The sequence below is a fragment of the Pleuronectes platessa genome, chromosome 7, assembly GCF_947347685.1.
Source record: "Pleuronectes platessa chromosome 7, fPlePla1.1, whole genome shotgun sequence".
NCBI classification, from domain to species: domain Eukaryota; kingdom Metazoa; phylum Chordata; class Actinopteri; order Pleuronectiformes; family Pleuronectidae; genus Pleuronectes; species Pleuronectes platessa.
The window spans coordinates 16,592,602-16,611,693 of record NC_070632.1 but is presented as its reverse complement, the minus strand read 5'-3'; the positions used below and the strand labels follow the sequence as shown (position 1 = coordinate 16,611,693).

The 19,092-nt window shown below is 42.4% G+C and overlaps 1 protein-coding gene across 1 annotated transcript; it reads right to left on the bottom strand.

The window, feature by feature from the left end:
• Positions 1-694: 694 nt before the first annotated feature.
• On the bottom strand, positions 695-14,712 carry LOC128444639 (potassium/sodium hyperpolarization-activated cyclic nucleotide-gated channel 3-like). Its single transcript, XM_053427213.1, has 8 exons — positions 14,057-14,712; positions 9,677-10,100; positions 8,656-8,817; positions 7,562-7,780; positions 6,384-6,530; positions 4,808-5,048; positions 3,321-3,485; positions 695-2,214 (listed from the first exon to the last, which is right to left on the bottom strand). Exons 1-8 carry the CDS (start codon positions 14,710-14,712, stop codon positions 695-697), a joined length of 3,534 nt encoding a protein of 1,177 aa, XP_053283188.1.
• Between the last annotated feature and the right edge of the window lie 4,380 nt (positions 14,713-19,092).

The following is a 19,092-nucleotide window of genomic DNA, read 5'->3' as shown; positions in this document are numbered from 1 at the left end:
ATATTACTTCCACTTCCCTGACACAAACATTACATGCATTACTTCCCTGTCTCTGAACGGGATCTGATTCCTGTGTGACCCATACGGGTGTGCAATATTGCTGGATCGCTATCATGGAAGACGTGCCGTCATCAAACGTTTACAATGGCTGATCTCTGAAACAAGCAAAGTGCACTGACCGACTCTCCTCACATTTCTTAAGGGGGGACCTCGCATTCACACGTTATGCTCAGCAATGGAAAAATTATACACAATTTTAAAAAAGGACAATAATTTCGGTTTCAATTATAACTGGATGTAACAGATGTAAATAAATATCAACTAAACAGGTGTCACTAAAAGGTTACACAAAATTGCCTGGATAATCGGGTTTTAAACAAATAGGTCAGTAAGGTTATAATATCATACATAGAAAAATTGATATTTTCATGAGGTGCTCTATATATATATCAATAATTTATATTTCATTCATTTTTATCCAAAGAAACAATATTTTGAAGGGAAAAAAATTGTCATTGTCCATCATTATCCATGATCCATTCACTCGGATTAAAAAGGAAACCATTGATCGTCAGAGTGATTAGAATAACACACCCTCCCACGTCAGAATTTGACAGAGCAGTGGTTAACCCAATGCCAGGAGTGGGACGATCTCCCTTGTGTTCAGGCATTAAAAGGAGGGTGTGTCTGAACCTCACAAGTTGGAGGGAAGTTTGGACTGTTTGTGTTCGGTCTCTAAAATCTTAGCGGGAGATCTAACGTGGGGAGAGTGAATGCCAGCAGACTGGTTCTGATGTTCAGACACTGAATGAGTCCGACTGAGAGGAGTGGCCTGACCAGGGATGGAACTGTAGGGTTTGCTGACGGCCATGGGGGAGGAGAAGGGGCTCGACGCCCCCGCTGCTCCCTCTGAGGGGGGCCTTTCCTGGTGTATAGAGCTGTGAGAGCCTGAGATAGTCTTTATTTCCTGGGTAAAGAGATTCACCGAGGACTCTGCCCTCTCTTTGAGGGTACAAGCCACCCTGTCAGGGCATGAGGTCTGAGGGGTAAGAGGGCAGTGAGAGCCCATGGTGCTTGGGAGTTCACTTTGGTAAACTGTCCTCCCCCTCACAGGGCTTTGTATTCTGGGACTTTGGACTGGAGGCGTGTAGCAGGGAGACACCTCTGCAGAGCCGTACTGGGCCAGGGAGGCGAGCGCTGAGTGCTCGGGAAGAACCTGGGGAAGGAAAACAGACTGGAGGCCTGTCAGGCTGTGCTGGGCCAGAGAGGCAGCGGCCCCGGCTCCGACCGCAGACGCTGGCTGCATAAATCCACTGGAGGACTGGGTGCTGGTGATGAAGGGAAAAGTTGGGAGGTTCAGACCACTGGGTGTCCTCCCTGCTCTGTCATGACTGGACCTCATCTGTTGCAGTGTGGCGTGAGAGGTCTGCTGCAGGTGGCTTAGAATGGGGTCGACTGAGCTGGAGATCAGTGGGCTTATGTAGGAGGCGGAGGGGGCTGGGAATCTCCCTCCAAGCCTCCCTGGTGCCCCCTGCTGGAGGAACGCTATAGGGTAGTGTGGGGTGGTCATAGCACCGTGGAAGGGCTGGGGATGGAGCTGGGCGGAGCAGGTGTAGGAGACGGTGGTCTGGCTGATAGGGAAGACAGAGGCAACGCCGGAGTGGGGAGTATGGGGCGGGGGCATGAGCTGGTGCATGGGCAGAGGGGTGAGGGGCTGCAGGCTGCTGGTGAAGATGGGCTGGGACATCAGTACAGGCGACACTGGCCCAGAGGACATATGCTGTGTCCTGAGGGTGGAGCTGGTGGGTGACCCGTGCCCTGACCCACAGATGCTGGAGGTGTTCACTCCAACATGGACTCTCCTTGGATAACAGCTGGGGTCCTTCACAGAATCAGAGCCTGGGACCAGAGGATGGTGGAAGAGGATGGGAGGAAGATGCGAGTGCTGGGCCAAGGCCAGAGCCAGAGGGGTGGTGGTGGCAGCAGCCTGGAGCGGGGCCTGGACCAGCGGGGCCCAGATAACTGGGATGGGTGACGGGGAAGCAGGAAGAGGGTTGAGACTCTGTGCATCGCTTGTCTGAATCAGCTGTGTGCATTGGGCCATGTCACGGTCGTGTTGCACTATTCTTTGGATGATCTCAGTCTCCTGGAGGTTAAGTGTACCAGAGCTTTGGTGGTGCAGGACTTTATGCTGGAGAACAGAGTTCCTCTTACCTGAACAGAAGAGAGAAATAAGGTTAATGCAGCATTAACTCCAGAAATTGGTCTGTCTGTGGAACACATATCTTGAGAAACTTTTCATCTTATCAACATTGTTGCAATTGGGAAACCTAATACGTTAAAAAATAATATACAGGTGACCAGTGCTGTGTGGCAGCGGCGGTGAGGACTCAAAACATATTGAGACGTAATTGATATCGCTGATCACAAAACAGAGCGTTTCCGACAACTGATTCTCCAAGTCGTGGTTCTGTGTACTGAGTTGAGCTCCCTGAGCTTTAAATCAACAGGTGAACAGCTCTTTGTGCAGCAGCGATGGTCAGCTGGTCTTTACTTGCTGTGGCTCAACTCCTGCAGGTCAACTTTACAGTTCCAGAAAGAAAGGCTGCAAACAGCATTACCACAGGCTGAGTAAACAGCTCATTCCACAGGAACTGCAATATTGCAAAAATAAAACTGAGTATTCTTATAGATAATGCCAATATAAATTTATTGCAAAGGAGCACTTCATGATCAGAAAATTCCCTCTCACTACCTGTCAGCAACTAACTGCTTCACAGGGCCATGGATCCATTTTTAAGTTTATACTTAACAAGTTGAATTGGTATTAATAAAAGTAGACCTGAAATTAAAAAAATTGTAATGTGAAGAATACAGTAATAAAGTAAGAGTAACTAAGTACTTTTTTAAAGTTTGTACTGAACCAAACCTTTGAGGTTCTCAAAGTTTTTCTATTTTATGCTACTTTTTATCTCAACTAGATAATAAGTCAGAGGAAATTAATCCACTTATTCCAACACGCTATACATGTAACAGTACATGTAATCATCATTCAGTATTAAAAGAATTGTCCCAAATGTAAGTAGCTATTTATTCCACTTCCCCCTCTGATATTAACCAATTTTTTTTTTAAATGTTTACGTTCCAACAATATAAAACCATCCAATATCCAATATTTAATCTATTTCCAAAGAAATTGATAATAATAATCTCATGAACCCTCAAATTCCTCAAAATAACAGTAAATAATATTCAACTGCAAAACATGAAAATGGCTTTGAATTTATTGGACCGGTTTTATCTCTTGGCAAAGGACTCACCGATTCGGTCCAGGCGGTCGACAGCCACAGTCTCGAAGGCTCTCCTCATCATGGGATACTCCTCCAGCACCTCGTCGAAGTTGTCCACCGAGAGCGAGTACAGCCGACAGTAGTTATCTGCTCGCACACTGGCTGTCCTCCGGCCTCGGGTCAGCAGGCAGATCTCTGCCGGGACGAAAAAAGAAAAAAAAAACAATTAATTATGTGGTTCCCGACTTCCCGCTGAGTAAAAGTCAGAGATTCAAAGAATTCATGCATCTTTTTGGATCCGTTCATAAAAGCAAAGTAATATTAATGTGAGATGATAAAACATGAAAAGAGCGATGCCTCTGAAGCCCACAGATGGAGCACTTAATGCAATTTCTGCAGCTTACAGTTTGGCCTGACCTCATGTGTCGTGCCAGATCAGAAAAATAAAATAATGCGCCATTAAAAAAAAAAAAAAAAAGTAGACATATTTTTCAGGAGAGACATATTGAGGATATGGACACGCACACACACATACACGCACTCAGGCTTGCTCTCCCTCTGTCATGACCTGTTTATTGATTTAATCCAGTTATCACACATGACAACACGGGATTTCGGATAAATTTATTTGCCATGTTTTGGTTTCAGAGACAAACTTTTTGTCCTCATTCACCATCTGTGTTTGTGTCTTTAGTTTTTTGAGCCAAAGCGTTAAGATGATAATACTTTTATCTGTGTGCTGGGGTCTTTTGATAAAAAATTTAAGTAAAGTAAGTTTAGCTGATTGTTTGTTTGTTGGTTTATTTGTTAACTAGCAGGATTATGCAAAAACCCTCTCGACCGATTTCCACGAAATTTTGTGGAGAGGTGGAGCATAACCCACAGAAGAACCCACTCCATTCTGGTGTGGTCTGGATCAAGGGATGGATCCAGGATTTGTTTTTCATCTTTCTTCAGAATTGCAAGATAGGACGTTTTTCAACATTTTCCTTTATTTCTCAGAAAAGAATTAATGGATCTTAATAAAAGAAAATTGGTATGTTTACGGGACTGATATATTGTCTTTGCAATTTGTTGTAGATCCAAATAAATACGTGATCTTTTGATTTAAAATGTGGTTTCATGAGGGGACTGTTGAGCCTGTGCTATTTGCTGCTGGTTCAAAACAATGACAGGTTAAGATGATGTAGCAAGGGCAATAGCAAATAAAGACATGTGGATTTCAGCTTTGTTGCGATGTTAACGAAAGGGAAAACCCCACAGATTGAATCAAAGATCACAAAGCTCTGCTCCTCTTTAGTCCTGAGACCTTTTAAGGAGATGATGTGGACAATTTTTTTCAGTTGTCTGAAAAGTTAATCTGCTGAGTGCCTGAGCAAAATAAATATAAAAATATATAAATAAATTAAAACAACTAATGCTATCACCACTCCTTCACTTACATTCAGACTGACCCACTGCCAGCTCCAGGACATGTTAGCACCCACTGCACACTGAATGTTACGTGAAGATCTTACCTCCAAAATAAGAGCCATCAGACAGCTTCATGTCGATGCTGTTCTTGGTCAGGACACTCACGACACCGTGCTGGATGAAGAACATCTTCTTGCCGATGGTTCCCTCTCTGATGATGTAGTCGGCCGGCTGGAAGACCTCGAAGCGCAGTTTGGTGAGCATGGAGGTGACAAAGTTTGGATCGGCGTTGGCGAACAGAGGCATGGAGGCCACAAGTTTACGACAGTTAAAGTTGATGATTTCCTGCAGGAAACACATTCACAGTGTTTTAGACTTTAGGAAAGGCAATAGGCAGTACAGACGAGGACTGTCAAGGAGCCCACTGACATAATCTCATATATTTTTTGTGGAGATATTTTGGAAAATGTGTTTGACCTTGACTTTGACCTTTGATGCATCAACACCAAAAGTTAATATTCCTATTAAGTTTGGTGAGAATCTGCCAATGTATTGTTGAGTTGACGATATATAATAACAAATTACATCATTAGAGAATCAACCCTGAAGCATCAGCCGCACATGTTGCCGCTGCAGGAGGAGGAACTAGTTTGAACCATTTCATAAACGGCTTCACAAACAGAGAAACCAGATAAACCTGAGAGGTTGTTGGATGATTAATGGGAGAGAAAAGAAGAAAATACACACAAATCCTAATCTTGCCTACGGCAGAGAAATGACCAGAGCCGGCAGGGATGTGTGTATGTTTCAATCAGAATAAAAGCAGGGTGGTTAGCGGCTTAGTGCTCCGTTAATGAGGTGCTCTGTCCTCATGCAATCTCCAGTCATTACTAATCAGATTACATGACTATAAACGTTATCGTGCAAAGATAAGAGAGGCACATTAGATTACATCAGTAACTAAGTGTAAACAATTTAGAGCAAAAATTATCACGTTGCTAATTCACATATTTTCCACTGACAAATATAAAAACATTGTTAATTGAGAGGCAGAAAATCACAACTACAATAACAATATTATCATTATTATTATTATTATTATCATTATTAATATTATTATTATTATTATTATATTGTTAAAACCATTTTTGGTAATGTTTCTCTCTCACTGCCACTGTTTAAAATTGTTATATATTATATTTATCTCTTTTATATTCATAACTGATTATTAGCAGATAAAAGGGGATTTTGGAAAAAATGGGTGTTATATGACATAACGAAAGAAATGTGAACTGTAAACTGTATAAATCTGATTTTGTAGAATAGGGATACTCGCAGCCATGACTGACTGTTTTTCTTTGTTGTATATGTCTTGTATGTGCAAATGGAAAAAACTGAATAAACATTACAGTTTAAAAAAAAAAGAGGGGATTTTGTAATATTAATAAAAATAAGTATTAATGCATTTATCAATGATAATGAACTCTTATGTACTGTCCAGCAGGTGTTCTGTAGGTGTTCACAGAAGAAAAGTAATTATATCTGCTTCCAAAGCACTTATACAAAGGTGACGTTTTCACATGTTGTATTTCTGTTTTGACCGATTCTGACACCAACAATACGACACAGCATCATCAGCGACATCGTTTTAAGGACAACGATCATCGTGTGAACTCGGACCTGTCGCAGAGGCTCGTTCAGCTCCTCCAGAATGCTCTCCTCATCAAACATCTTGCCCTGATAACGGTGCTCGTAGTAGTCATGGATCCTCTGGCGCATGTCGGCCGGGAGCTTGTGGAAGGACATGTACTGCTCCACCTGTTTATACTGTAAAAACAACACAGGCCCAATTATTAAAATGATAGAAATGATAGCATTATTTAAGAGAAAAACCCTCCACAGACATATGTGTACTAATGCGAAGCCTTGTCAAAATGGATATATTAAAGTGATTGATGTGTTGGCTCAGAGGTCGACTATAATGTGTCTCATTATGTTAACAGTCAACTGTCAGGCCATCTGTGAAACCTGCCCACAGTGCAATGTTGTCCCATCTGACAAATACAGTTGTGCTCTGCAGGCTGCAGCTAATAACATTAACCACTGTGTCCTTCAGCCGTGTGCTCTGCCAGCAGAGTAGCAGTGATCCTGAGTGTTAATCTATGTATGCTACATCCTGCTGTAACTCTCGATTTGGTTTTCAATTTCTGCATTTAGCTATCTCCAACGACAGCCTCCATTTTCTGTGTTTAACCTGCACAACAGCTGCTGTCACATCAAACAGTGACTTTCTCTGTGAAGCGCTTCACACCTAAATGGAGCACAGATGATTGGTTACCGTGTATCAATGTCACATTTAAAAACACAGGGTTAAAAACCCTTCACATCCTGGACCAAATGCTTTTTGAATTTCTACTTACCAACATCACCACCTCCATTGCATTTCAAAATCTATCATGGACTAAATATTCACCCTTAATTAAAAGTAGCACCACAATGGAAAAAATACATTAAAGTTGACATACTATTACTAAAAAATATATCAGTAAAACTCTCGCCCTCAAAAACATAGTAAAGTTAAAGAAAATTACTATCAGCTAAATGTACTTAAAATGTAGTAAAGGTAAAAATACTTATTATTTATAAAAAAAAGAGCACTTGTAAATGTAACACTTTAAAATGATTATTTGTTTTGGGTGTAAAACCTTAATATGAAAAGTAAATAGAGCCACAATATAAAAATCTCTTCTGAAATGTAGTGGAATAGAAGTATAAAGTAGTATTTCACCACTGATTTCCACTACTTTGGACTTAAAGGTTAGTTTTCTGTGACATATAGGGAAAGATCCACCCCCCACCTTTTCTTGGTACTGCCTCCTGGAGGAGTCCAGAGACTGGATGAGTGCAGTCGCATGCCCCACAAACATAGCAAAGCAGGTGGCCCCCACGATCATACTGAGGATGGTGAGCCACACGTCAGCCATGCCGATGGGGGGGTAGAGGCCGTACCCGATGCACAACATGTGACTCATGGCCTTGAACAGGGCGTAGGAGTATTGCTGACCCCATGTGTCATTCTGCAACATACGAGGAGAGAAAACGTTTTAAAGCATTTTAAGATCAACAGGTGATGAGGTCCTAATTTTGAGGGTTTGTTGGCTTTGAAGCATTTCACTGAGAAACTCGAATCACCTTAAATCATGAATGAAGACTTTTGCACTTGCATCACTGTACTGGTCCTGGTTTTTGGTCAGTAACCAGTGAACCTACTAAAATATGCTGTGCTCAGATTGACAATTGATAAAATATCTATAAACACATGAATATGAATAGGGCGGTAACTAACTATTTTTATTATTCATTAACCTGAGGACTAATTCATTGATAAGAAATTTATCATTTAGCCTTAAAAATGTCAAAGAATTTTTCTAATCCTGACATTTCAGAAGCTGAAACCAGGGAATGTTTCAGATTTTTTCTGAAAAGTAAAAGACAAAGGATAAATCAATTCCTAAAATTGTTGCTGACGGATTTCAACTTATTGTTGAAATGATAACATTCATATACATAACATATATAAAATGACTAAAGAAGCAACAATGAAACTTAGAGTTTGAACAACTCTGCTTCATCAGGACTGTGTGGGTGGGATTTGATTACAAACAACCAATCGCTTTCAGATTTTGATTTAAATGTAACTTAAATCTGATTGGTGCATGGAAGTAAGGAAACATCAACTTAATCAGATCCACCCACTTACAACAAGTGATGAGAGCAAAGACAAAAATATACAGAAAATGTTGCATCAACTAAAACCAAAGCTTTTGTGCGTGTTTGTGTAGGACCTCATCTCTCACCGTGATGAGGCCTCTGAAACCAAACGGGTGTTTAGTGTCTTTCATAGAAACATCCTTTGGACGGTGTCTGTCTGACTCATAAATAATCCACTTACCACCATCTTGTTTCTGGTGACCCAGCAGTCATGAGGGAAGTCCTGCAGCATGGGCACCAGGAACTGTAAACAGCCATCCCAGTGACACAGCAGCAGCATCATACCGATCAGGTTCATGATACGCACCATGGCGCTGGCCAGATCGTAGGTCATATGGAAAACCTGCGGCACAGATTATTGGCAATAATGCAACTGAAACGACAACACGCATTTCTTTGTAAATAAATCTGCAAAACAGTTCCGACTCTCTCTCATGCGATGAAAGGATTTGAAATAGACAGTAGGTGCTGTGTGGGCTGATGAATACATGGGTCCTATACCGGACCACACTGTACTTAATCTTCTATAGACCAGAGGCTGTTTCACTGTTGCGTAACTCTCTGCAAGCAACATTAACGCTCTATGGGGCAGGAAGCCTCGGTTGGATTAATAATAATAAAATAATGCCGGAAAGTATCGTGTCTGTCATTAAGCAGGTGGATTGTGTGAGACTGCGCATGAACCTCAGAGGAGAAGCAACAAATGACACATGTATTTTTATGAAGAAGCAGCTTCATATGTTTTCCCTTGATGTGTAAAGTAAGAATGTAATAATCCAGACAAGAGTACGCGGTTATGAGGAATGTGCTGGTGTTAGAAATGCCACTCTGTTTAGCTCTGAGTGTTTGAGAGAGAGGCTGGAACTTATTATTCTTTTTTATAGTTATGAAACAAAAATCTTTCATCGAATAAAATGCCTGTCATATGCTCAAGATGACATTTGGGTGTTTTTAGGTGACCATCTTTAAAAAAACACAGCAGTTCTAAACCAGAAGGGTTTTCAAGTATTTCATTAGATGCTATTATATAATTGTTTTTTCTCAAATAACGTCTAAAATGAGCAAAATATTTGCTTCTTATTAATATCTTATGACCAATTACTACAGCTGCATTTTCAGAGCATCCAGAAGATGCCCCAAACCCATAACCAGCTTGTGCAAGGTTTCCCATGAAGATCTGGGCTCATCCCTGCAGGATCTACCTCTTCCCACTGGTGGATGTAGCGAATGAGTCTGGAGAGGCGCAGCAGCCGCAGCAGACTGAGGATCTTGGTGAAGCGGACGATCCTCAGGGCCCGGGCCGTCTTGTAAAATTCAGAGTCAATGCGCGTTTCAACGATGAGGAAGATATAGTCCACCGGTATGGAGGAGATGAAGTCCACCACGAACCAACTCTTCAGGTACTTGATCTTGATCTTCTGCGGGTCCAGGATGATCTCCGTGTTGTCCTCCTTCACGATGCCCGTGCGGAAGTTGAGGACCAGGTCCATGAGGAAGAAGGTGTCGGACACCACGTTGAAGACGATCCAGGGAGGCGTGTGCTCGTCCTTGAAGAAGGTGATGCCCACGGGGATGATGATGAGGTTTCCCACCATCAGCAGCAGCATGGTCAGATCCCAGTAGAACCTGAAACCCACAGGGACACATATAACTCACATTTCTAAATAACAGCAGGACAAAGTCATTCAGACCCAGGTACAGTCCCTTAGACAAATCATCATAAACTTCACTCTTAGACGCTTGACAGAAAAACTGAGCTGAATATTTTATGTCAGCATGCATTAGTGACCTTCAGACATTTTGGTGATTTTATTAGAGATCTGAGTGTGGAGAGATAAACCCTCCCCATCAGCAACTATTTTTAACATCAATTAAAGAGACAAACATTTTCTGGTTTCTAAAAGAAGAAGAAAAAGAAGCATTATAAATATATATCATTTAGCTTTGACGTTTTTGTGGTATGTAACAAGCATTTTTCACAAGTGTTGGAAAATTTAGATGCAACTGATATAATGCTGATTTGAGGCACTTTCTACTTCTCAAATGCTTGCACTGTGACATTGTGTATTGGGAACCCCAATTTGTATCAGTTCAAAATAAACACAACCATGAACGGGGTATATATTTACTATCAGAAAAATTGTAATACATTTCATTATGGTAAAACCTTTTTCCCTTTTCCCGAAGCAGTAGCTGAGATAGACTAATACCCCCATAAAAAAACATTTCAGTCAATTTAATCTAGATCTAGATATCCACCTCATATATGAGCCTGATTGTTTTTCAACTAAATGCATACATTACTCCCAAAGAAAGGGGAGGAAAACATACCCTTCCTGGCAGAGGGAACAAATGATAATTTCAAATAAAAATGAAGCCCTGTACAGCTTCAGTCTCATACTCTAATTCAAAATCCAGGAGATTAAGATTCAAAAGAGCAGAAACTGTACAAACATTGTTCCAAACACTGAGTGTAAACATGAACAAAGCAAGAACGTAACAGTGTTGTGCTAATTCAGCTCAATACTGGGCTTGTGGCCACAGGAATAGAGAGGAAAATGGGTTATTGGAATCCATTTGAATTGCTCATGAGGAAACATTGATTCTCATAACTAACTAAATCCTCAAGTGTCAGCGACAATGTTTTCAATTTCGTCTAGAATCACACAGAAAAGGAGGCTGATTTTAGTCACGTTCATAGTAACCAACAGCAATAAATATTTACCTGGATCAAATTATGTAATCATACCAGGTAAACACATCCTGTTATCTGACACATCATTGTCAAGTTTATGTCTTATTCATTGATTTAGCTTCAAGCTCATTTCAGTAAGTGAATTAGGGATTATTTTACGTTTGCACTTTACAGCATCAGAGGAAACCTACAGCCGAGGAAAGCACAGCAGAGCCCCACAAACGCCAGCTAAGATATGGAGAGTTTCAGTTACCATCGTGAGTGTGTATGTGTGCATGAGCTGAGAAAGCATGCAGGCGTGTGATTGCATGACAGATCTATTTCAGAAACCTAATTAAACACAGATCAGTCCAACCAGGAGCCTGACAAACCTACAGGGCGTGCACAAACTGCCTCGGGGGGGGGCTGCACTACACCACTTGATGGTTCTCGCAGCTTGTGAGACACCATGCAGGGACCACCCTGTGGGATCTGAACACTTATTACCTTCAAGAGAAGAGAATTTTAAAAGCATGTCCCTGAGTTTTTCTGGTCTCAAACAAGGGTCTAGGAAAGAGGCCACTAACAACCCTAACCCTAACCCTAACCCAATTTCATCCTGGTTCTACCTAGTTCCTTGAACCAGACCTTCACAGGAGAACATCAAAAAGCGAGGGAAGCAGCGAGGGCAGGGCGGCCATTTGTTCTAATCACTTTTCTGTTGAACTCTGCCAAACAAAGCATTTGCATTTGGCTCTTCATCTGCCTGTTGTCTCTGCAGTGACACACTGGTCCTAATTGCACTTCCCCTTGCGGGCTAAATCCACCGTTATCTCCTGGGAATCCATGTCATCTCCAGAAGTCAGCTCCCATCAGCCAGATGTTGAGTAGTTAGCATTACTGCTCTGCACACGTCCCACCGCTGCTGCAGAACCCTGGAACAGCTGGACCGAAAAAGAAAAAAAAGGTCTGTAGGGGACAGTGCATTACTGCTGTCCCCCTGCAGACCATCCTGTTTGCTCATCAGCTGACTGTGCACGCAGCATTCCGCCCACAGAGGACAGACAACTGGCTGGTGTAATCTGGTGTTACCATAAAAAAAAAAATGACAGTTGTGGGGACTCTGGACCTCCACTGGGTCCAGAGTTGAGTCTTGCACTATTTGGGTCAGAGTGCAACTACGTTAAAGAGCATGGGAGCACAAAGAGTCGGGCGTTACAAGCAAAGTGAACACAAAAAGGCTTAAAACGGTGAAAGAAGCTTAGATCAATCAGGACAGCTGAAAAGGGATCACATTTGTACTAGAGATACTTATCTCTTGCTGCCAGAGTTCAGCTGAAGCACAACAGCCTGCATGCGGCTCAGTGGCTTAGCAAAACACCTGTACCGTGGCTCAGTCCCACCAGCAATCATATTAACCATATTTACGTGCCAGTTCAGTATGTCTGCTGCTGTGGCCACAGAAAAGACAGCAGTTACTTATGCTATAAACTGGGAGATTGTGCTTGAAAAAAGATCTGAGACCAGTTACACAACACTTAGCTGATGAACAGTGGTCAGCCCACAACTGTTCCGGATACCAAGGAGTGCACATGACGTGTGCAGTGCTGGAAGAGCCGCGTCTCATAACCCCCAAATAATCCCAAATAATCTTTAATGTTGCAAAGGTTTACACCTGCAGCTTAAAAGGGGACCTGCAGATGAAATTGTTCACCTCAAGGGGCCCACACCAGGCGCCGCAGCCCCTGCTCCTGCTCAGAGCGGGACCCGAACCGAGCACGGAGTTATGAGACCTCGTACCTCACACACAGAGTTAACAGCTGGGCGCCCTGATTCCTCTAAAACATCATTTTCATTTCAATCCCTTTCTGTCTTTCTGTGTGTGTGTGTGTGTGTGTGTGTGTGTGTGTGTGTGTGTATGTGTACAGCGTTTGGCGGTGTGTCCCCTCCCTGTCCACACCATCTCTGCTCCATTAGACTAATTGTGCTGTAATAATCTCCCCTGATGTGTGCTTCTAATATCTTGAATGGTCATGTTACCCTATTTTGATTACCCCATTTCCAAGCCCCTGCTGCACTCTCTGTAATCCATTGCCCTTGCTAAATGATAAAAAAAAAAAGTGTAATTCAGATGAGTGGAAAAAAAAACTGCCGTGACACACATCGGCGTACAACTGGCCGGTGAAAATATGATGACAGCGAGCCTCAAGGTTAAATGTCACGAAAATCCCTTGATGGCAGCGGTGATCAGAATGCTGTTTGTGTGCAGCATGCAATGAAATGTAGAAATGACCCCCAACAATGAGAGAATTGCTGGGTAGGATATAAAGTCATTCTTCTGTTGAAAGAAACAAACACACACACATGTCTCTGAACTAAACAAAACAGCAACTAAATATCAATATCCTGCACGTGTTTGGTATATTATGTCATTGTGCTAATAGCGGGATTTCTCATGAGAGTTCTTTAACTTCCCTGTGAGAATGGCCAGTGCAGTGTAAGTGTAGTGAAGGCTTTAGAAAATGATCAATGTCATATATAAAGACATTTACATGTTTCTATTCAAGATGCAGATCACTGAGGCACATTCATCTTTTGATTCACCTATTCTGCACATTCCTGAGTATGTTGTCATCATAATACCATCACTGTGATCAAATTGGAAAAACTCACTCCTGGTGGACATATGTTGTGGCTGTATTATGTCTCTATTACAATAAGCATGGCTCTGTTCTGTGGTGTATAATTAATAATGACCATATCACATTGGGTGCCAACTTATCTTTCATTAAAAAGAAGCTATATGAAGAGTTTTACTGTTTTTCATGTTGACCCTAATGTGAGAGGATCGCTGCAGCAGTATTTTTACAGTTGGAATAAAAGAAAGTTTGTTTTGCAGATGAATTACCTAAAATCACTGTACGGGTGGATTATCCAAAAGCCCGCAGACTTTACCCGCTCCCTCTCGTGCTCCACGGCCCTCTCGCTCCCCAACATCCGCAGGGAGAACTTGTTGACACCCGGCTGGAGCATCGCCCCGAACTGCCGGTGCATGAAGCCGGCTTGGTACAGCCGCTCATCTTCGGGTATGATTTGCTCGGCGTCCTCCAACTTGATGAAAGTTGACTGGCCGAACACGGACCCTTGCCCGGCTGCGCCACTCGGACCACCCGCTGCCCGCTGCTGGGCCCCGGGGCCGCTCTCATCGGGGAAACCCTCCCCGACCCAGGCGTCCGCCTCGGGGATGAGGCGCCGCTGCTCCGCCGGGTCGGACCCGAGGGGATGGCGCCCGGTGATGGAGGAGATGCTGCCCCTGAACAGGCGACAGTCCCCGTTCAAGTTGGTCTTCACGATCACGTCCCTCTCCAAGTCCTCGCTCCTGGCCTCCTCAAAGCTCCTGCAGCTGCTGGCAGGAGACGGAGAGGACAAATGTTTTAGCCGGATACTTTTCCTCTTGGTGTCCTTGTCGCCGCTGTCTCCTTCGTCACTCACGAAGGGTTTTTGCCCAATGTTTTGCGGCAAGCTGTAGAGCCGTTTGCGCATGGACGACTGGAACCTCTCCATTGTGGGGAAGGAGATGCGCTCTAAGGGGAAACAGGGGGATAAATCATGGATCTCGCAGACTTGGGGAGCCGCTGGAGGCAGGAACAGTGACGGCGCATCCGCAGGACAGGTCGTCTCTTAACTGGCACTCGGGACGTGCCTCTCTCCCCCCGGTTCAAACATTGAGGATGCGTCGACAATACGTGGCCGCTTCAACCCGTCGCTCATGGACGGGCGGTTAAATGCGTGTAAATCCAAGTAACCCCACAGCGTGCAGACGAGAGCGCATCAGGATGCAGCATGCTGCTGAGCGTCGGACGTGCCGGAGTGGGAGAATGATGCTGCTGCTGCTGCTGCTGATGCTGCTGCTGAGCTTCTCAATGACAACGCATGATCCCCACCTCCCCCCCAAAAACAACCACCACGGCTCTGTGTCAGTGCAAGGTGATGACACACATGCACGCAGCCCGGCCACGGCATTCAAAGAGGGCGCTGACATCACTGATCCATCAGCCTCCCGCCTCCCAATAACCTGAATATCGATGGGAGCTAATCTATCGGGTTGCCATAGAAGCCAGGATGGCACATGCATGCGCTCCCCCCCCCCCCCCCCCCCCCCCCCCCCCCCAATCAGGACCACTGGAGGGGGATGATTCAAGGATGAGATGCATGCAGGGGTTGATGGTTCACTAGAGAGACACTGAGTTTGGTCTTGATGCATCATCGTCCAATCATGTTGGTTGACGTGTTTGAATAAGATACTGGTGTGTCATAATCTGAAGACAAGTTCTGTGGGAGTCTGCAAACTTTCACTGACACATACATGTGGTATTTTAGATACATCTCTAGGGACGAATACACATTACAGCTGTTGGTTCTCCTACTCATAACACATTATACTATCAAGGCAGCAGGTGCAATTAGTGTAATCCCTGAATTTCTTTTCCTTCTGAAAAGAAACTGCTGAAGTATTTCGTCCATCCTTTCTTAAACTGTTGTGACAGTTTGATGACTTCCAAAAAAGCAACAGTTAAAAAGTTAAGTGTACTTAGCCAACACTGCAAAAAAGGAAAAGTAGGAAAACGCACTTGATTTTAGACAAATTTGACGTTATCTCTAATTCCTTTAAAAAACATTTTTTTAATTCATTTTCATTTCATTTGATGTGTCTCAAGACTGTGATCACATGATATATGGAGAACAACAGAATGTATAAAAACAAAATAGCACAGGTTCAACAAATACTTTTACAGAGAAAGGGAGTTCATCAAGAGAGAGTACCCAGTGTTCAAATACCTTTTGACTTCTCTGTAATAAAATAATTAATTTGAACATAGGCGAGTGTTTTGATATTACTTTGGCAGATCTTTTCTCTGTAATTCATAACACTTCCATTCTTCCATTCAAACCCAAAATATGATATTCATCTCCCAGACGGCTGACCTTTAGGATAATCACTCTTCAATTACAGAAATCCTGTCTATACTTTTGGTTTTCACATGACAAATACTTTCTTCTGGTTTGAATCCTATAGACATCACATGATCAGATACTTCTGAGCTCACACTGACACTTTTGAATGAACTGACCGTTCAGGCTCTGTTAAATCGTTAGTTTCAACCTGTGGACGTTGCTACAACTTTAGAAAGTTGGGCAAATTAATCATCTTTTGTTCAGATGGTTTTTCTTTCCGAATTATTTAAGGTGTGATATAGAGGCTAACAGACTAAGAATTTTCAACATTAAATATTACCAACTTTAAACATTTGTCCTATCTGAGATCCAGTTACTTGGTTTCCCCATAGGTTTCCCCCTGGTAGTTTATATGAGCTCTTAGAAGGTACTACAGAATACATTGGAATAAGATTTATCACATTGATAGAGATATAACTTATAAGTAAATTACTAACACTAACCTGTGATGTCATACTTCACTCAAATAGAACAGTAAAGATGGAGTAAGGTGATAACCCCTGCAGAATTGCTAAGGTGATCCAGCTTTTTCAAAAACTCCTGCAAAACTGCAGAACCCATACTCTGGCCCAAAGTTAAAAGTTTGTGCTATGCCACCATGAATTATGTATTAACCAACTTTAGACAAGAAAACGTATATTTTGTTGAGTTTATAATGATAATGAATGTATTTAGTTATTCAAAAGTCATATTAGGTGAAATAGTTAAAGCATTCGTTTTTAGAGCGAGATTATATTGCATTAAAAATATGGGTTTTATGGGGAAAAATAAATGTGACCAAATTCTGATATACGATATCATAAAAATAACACTTTACAGGTCAACGGGCTGCAGTAGTCCACTTAACTCGCTGCCAAATATCTTTTAAAACAACAGATTTCAAGACATAAGCCAGGTGATATTTTTAGCAGCAATACTTAGTCCATCAACCATTGAAAACAACGAAGGACAAGGTCTGAAATATCTAAAATGTAGAAAACAATGCACTATTTCCAATTTCACACCCTGGCATCCTATTACCAGCGCTTGAATCTAAAGTTTAAACAGGGAAGAGAAGTCACATTCTCCTTTATGTCCTTATTGATGTTGATGTTTTGAACCTTTACTTACTGTGTGATTTCAAACTACAACCTTACATCGAGATTCAACCTGAGCGTCCACCTGTTTCCATTAATAACCTGTGTCCACACAGTTTAATTTTATACCCTGAAGATGACATTTCCAGTCTTATAGACGAGCAATGAAATACTTTCCTGGCACAAAGCAACATGGGAAAATGAATTTGACGTAAGGCTGTTGACAGCTGGATGCATTATCCATCTGGGTGACTCAATGTGAGCTTTGCTGAACTGATTTATACCATAAAGCAATTTTATATGGAGTAATGCCACCTGACAGGAAGAAATGAGCTGTGTATTGTTGCCAACATATTTCCCTATGACACATGATAAATGTTGCCATATATCAGAGATCAATATTACCCACAATACAGCAGCCTGTATAGACTGTATGTAAAGCCTACGTAATCTATGTCTGCCACTATGCGACAGAAACCTTTCAGTTTAATTCATGTCATTTATATTATTCCCATCAATGGTGACATCACGTCGGGATGTAAAATGACCTTTCGTTAAAATATGTATGCATGTGTGCTGGTTACTTCTTTATTGCTTTTTGTTATTTATACTGTAGCTTTTCCCATCAGTAACGATTCTGCCCAAATCTAACTCTCCAGGCGTCGGCACTTCTGTTCTGAGTCTCCTTATCCGGAAATAACACCAGTAGTCATCACTCTCCATTAGGTCTGCAGGCAGAACAACCTCGTAGGATGAACTCTCATGTTATTCATGTCCACTGTAACTTGATGTAACGTTTGGCTGAATTTAATGAAGAGAAAATGGCTGCTGTTAACCAATGTTATCGGTTCAGTGTGTAACAGTTGGTGCTTTCTAGAGGTGAAGTTACATATTGACTCTGAAAAACCCTCATCCCTCAACTCATCCCTCACTTCCAAGCATAGGAGAAACTAAGGAGGCCTTCAGAAAAAAAATCAAAGTCATCTAAAGAGCCAGTGTTTGGTTTGACCATAGAAACATGGTGCAACATGGCGGGAAGAGCAGCTTCTCCTGGTGCAGATATACGGGGGGACATTCTAAAGCAGGGGTGTCCAAACTTTTTATCCCGAGGGCCACATACAGAAAAAAATTCGAAGGTCTGGGCCACTCACGCCGCTACGCCCCCCTGCCCTGGAGCGGACCGTTAACAGTGCGCCTCAATTGCGCCGCTAAGGGCGGGGGGCGTGGCGTCATTCTGAGGGACAGCTGGCAGGTCAGGGGTGAGATGGGCGCCACCTAGTATCTAAACTGAGAAGTACAATACGGTGGGCCATAGTCCATTACATTACAATTCAATTAGCTGACGCTTTAATCCAAAGTGATTTACAATCAATGCATTCAAGGGTACCTGAGGGTACAAACCACGAAAAACAAAAATACAAGAAAGTACAATTTCTCCCACAATAGAGCAAAACTACAAAGTGCTATAAGTAAGTGCTACTAAATTGCTGGTATAAAAAAAAAAAAAAAAAGTATTTAAATAAAAAAATTACATTTTTTTTTTTTTTTTGAGGCGGGCCAATTTAAAATGGATGGCGGGCCGCAGATGGCCCGCGGGCCGTAGTTTGGACACCCCTGTTCTAAAGTAACGAAAACATGATTCTTAGTCTCTGGTTATTATGAACACATGATTGGTATATTTCACTTCTCCCAATAGATGGACCAAATCCTACACACTGGACCGTAAGCTACAAAGGTTTTCCTGTTTACCCCACACTTTGTCTTTCTTCTGCACTTAAACAATTTGTGTCGTCTTATTTTTTTTATTTTTTTATCAAAAATGCCTTGTGAAGGTGTAAAACAAAAAGGTGCC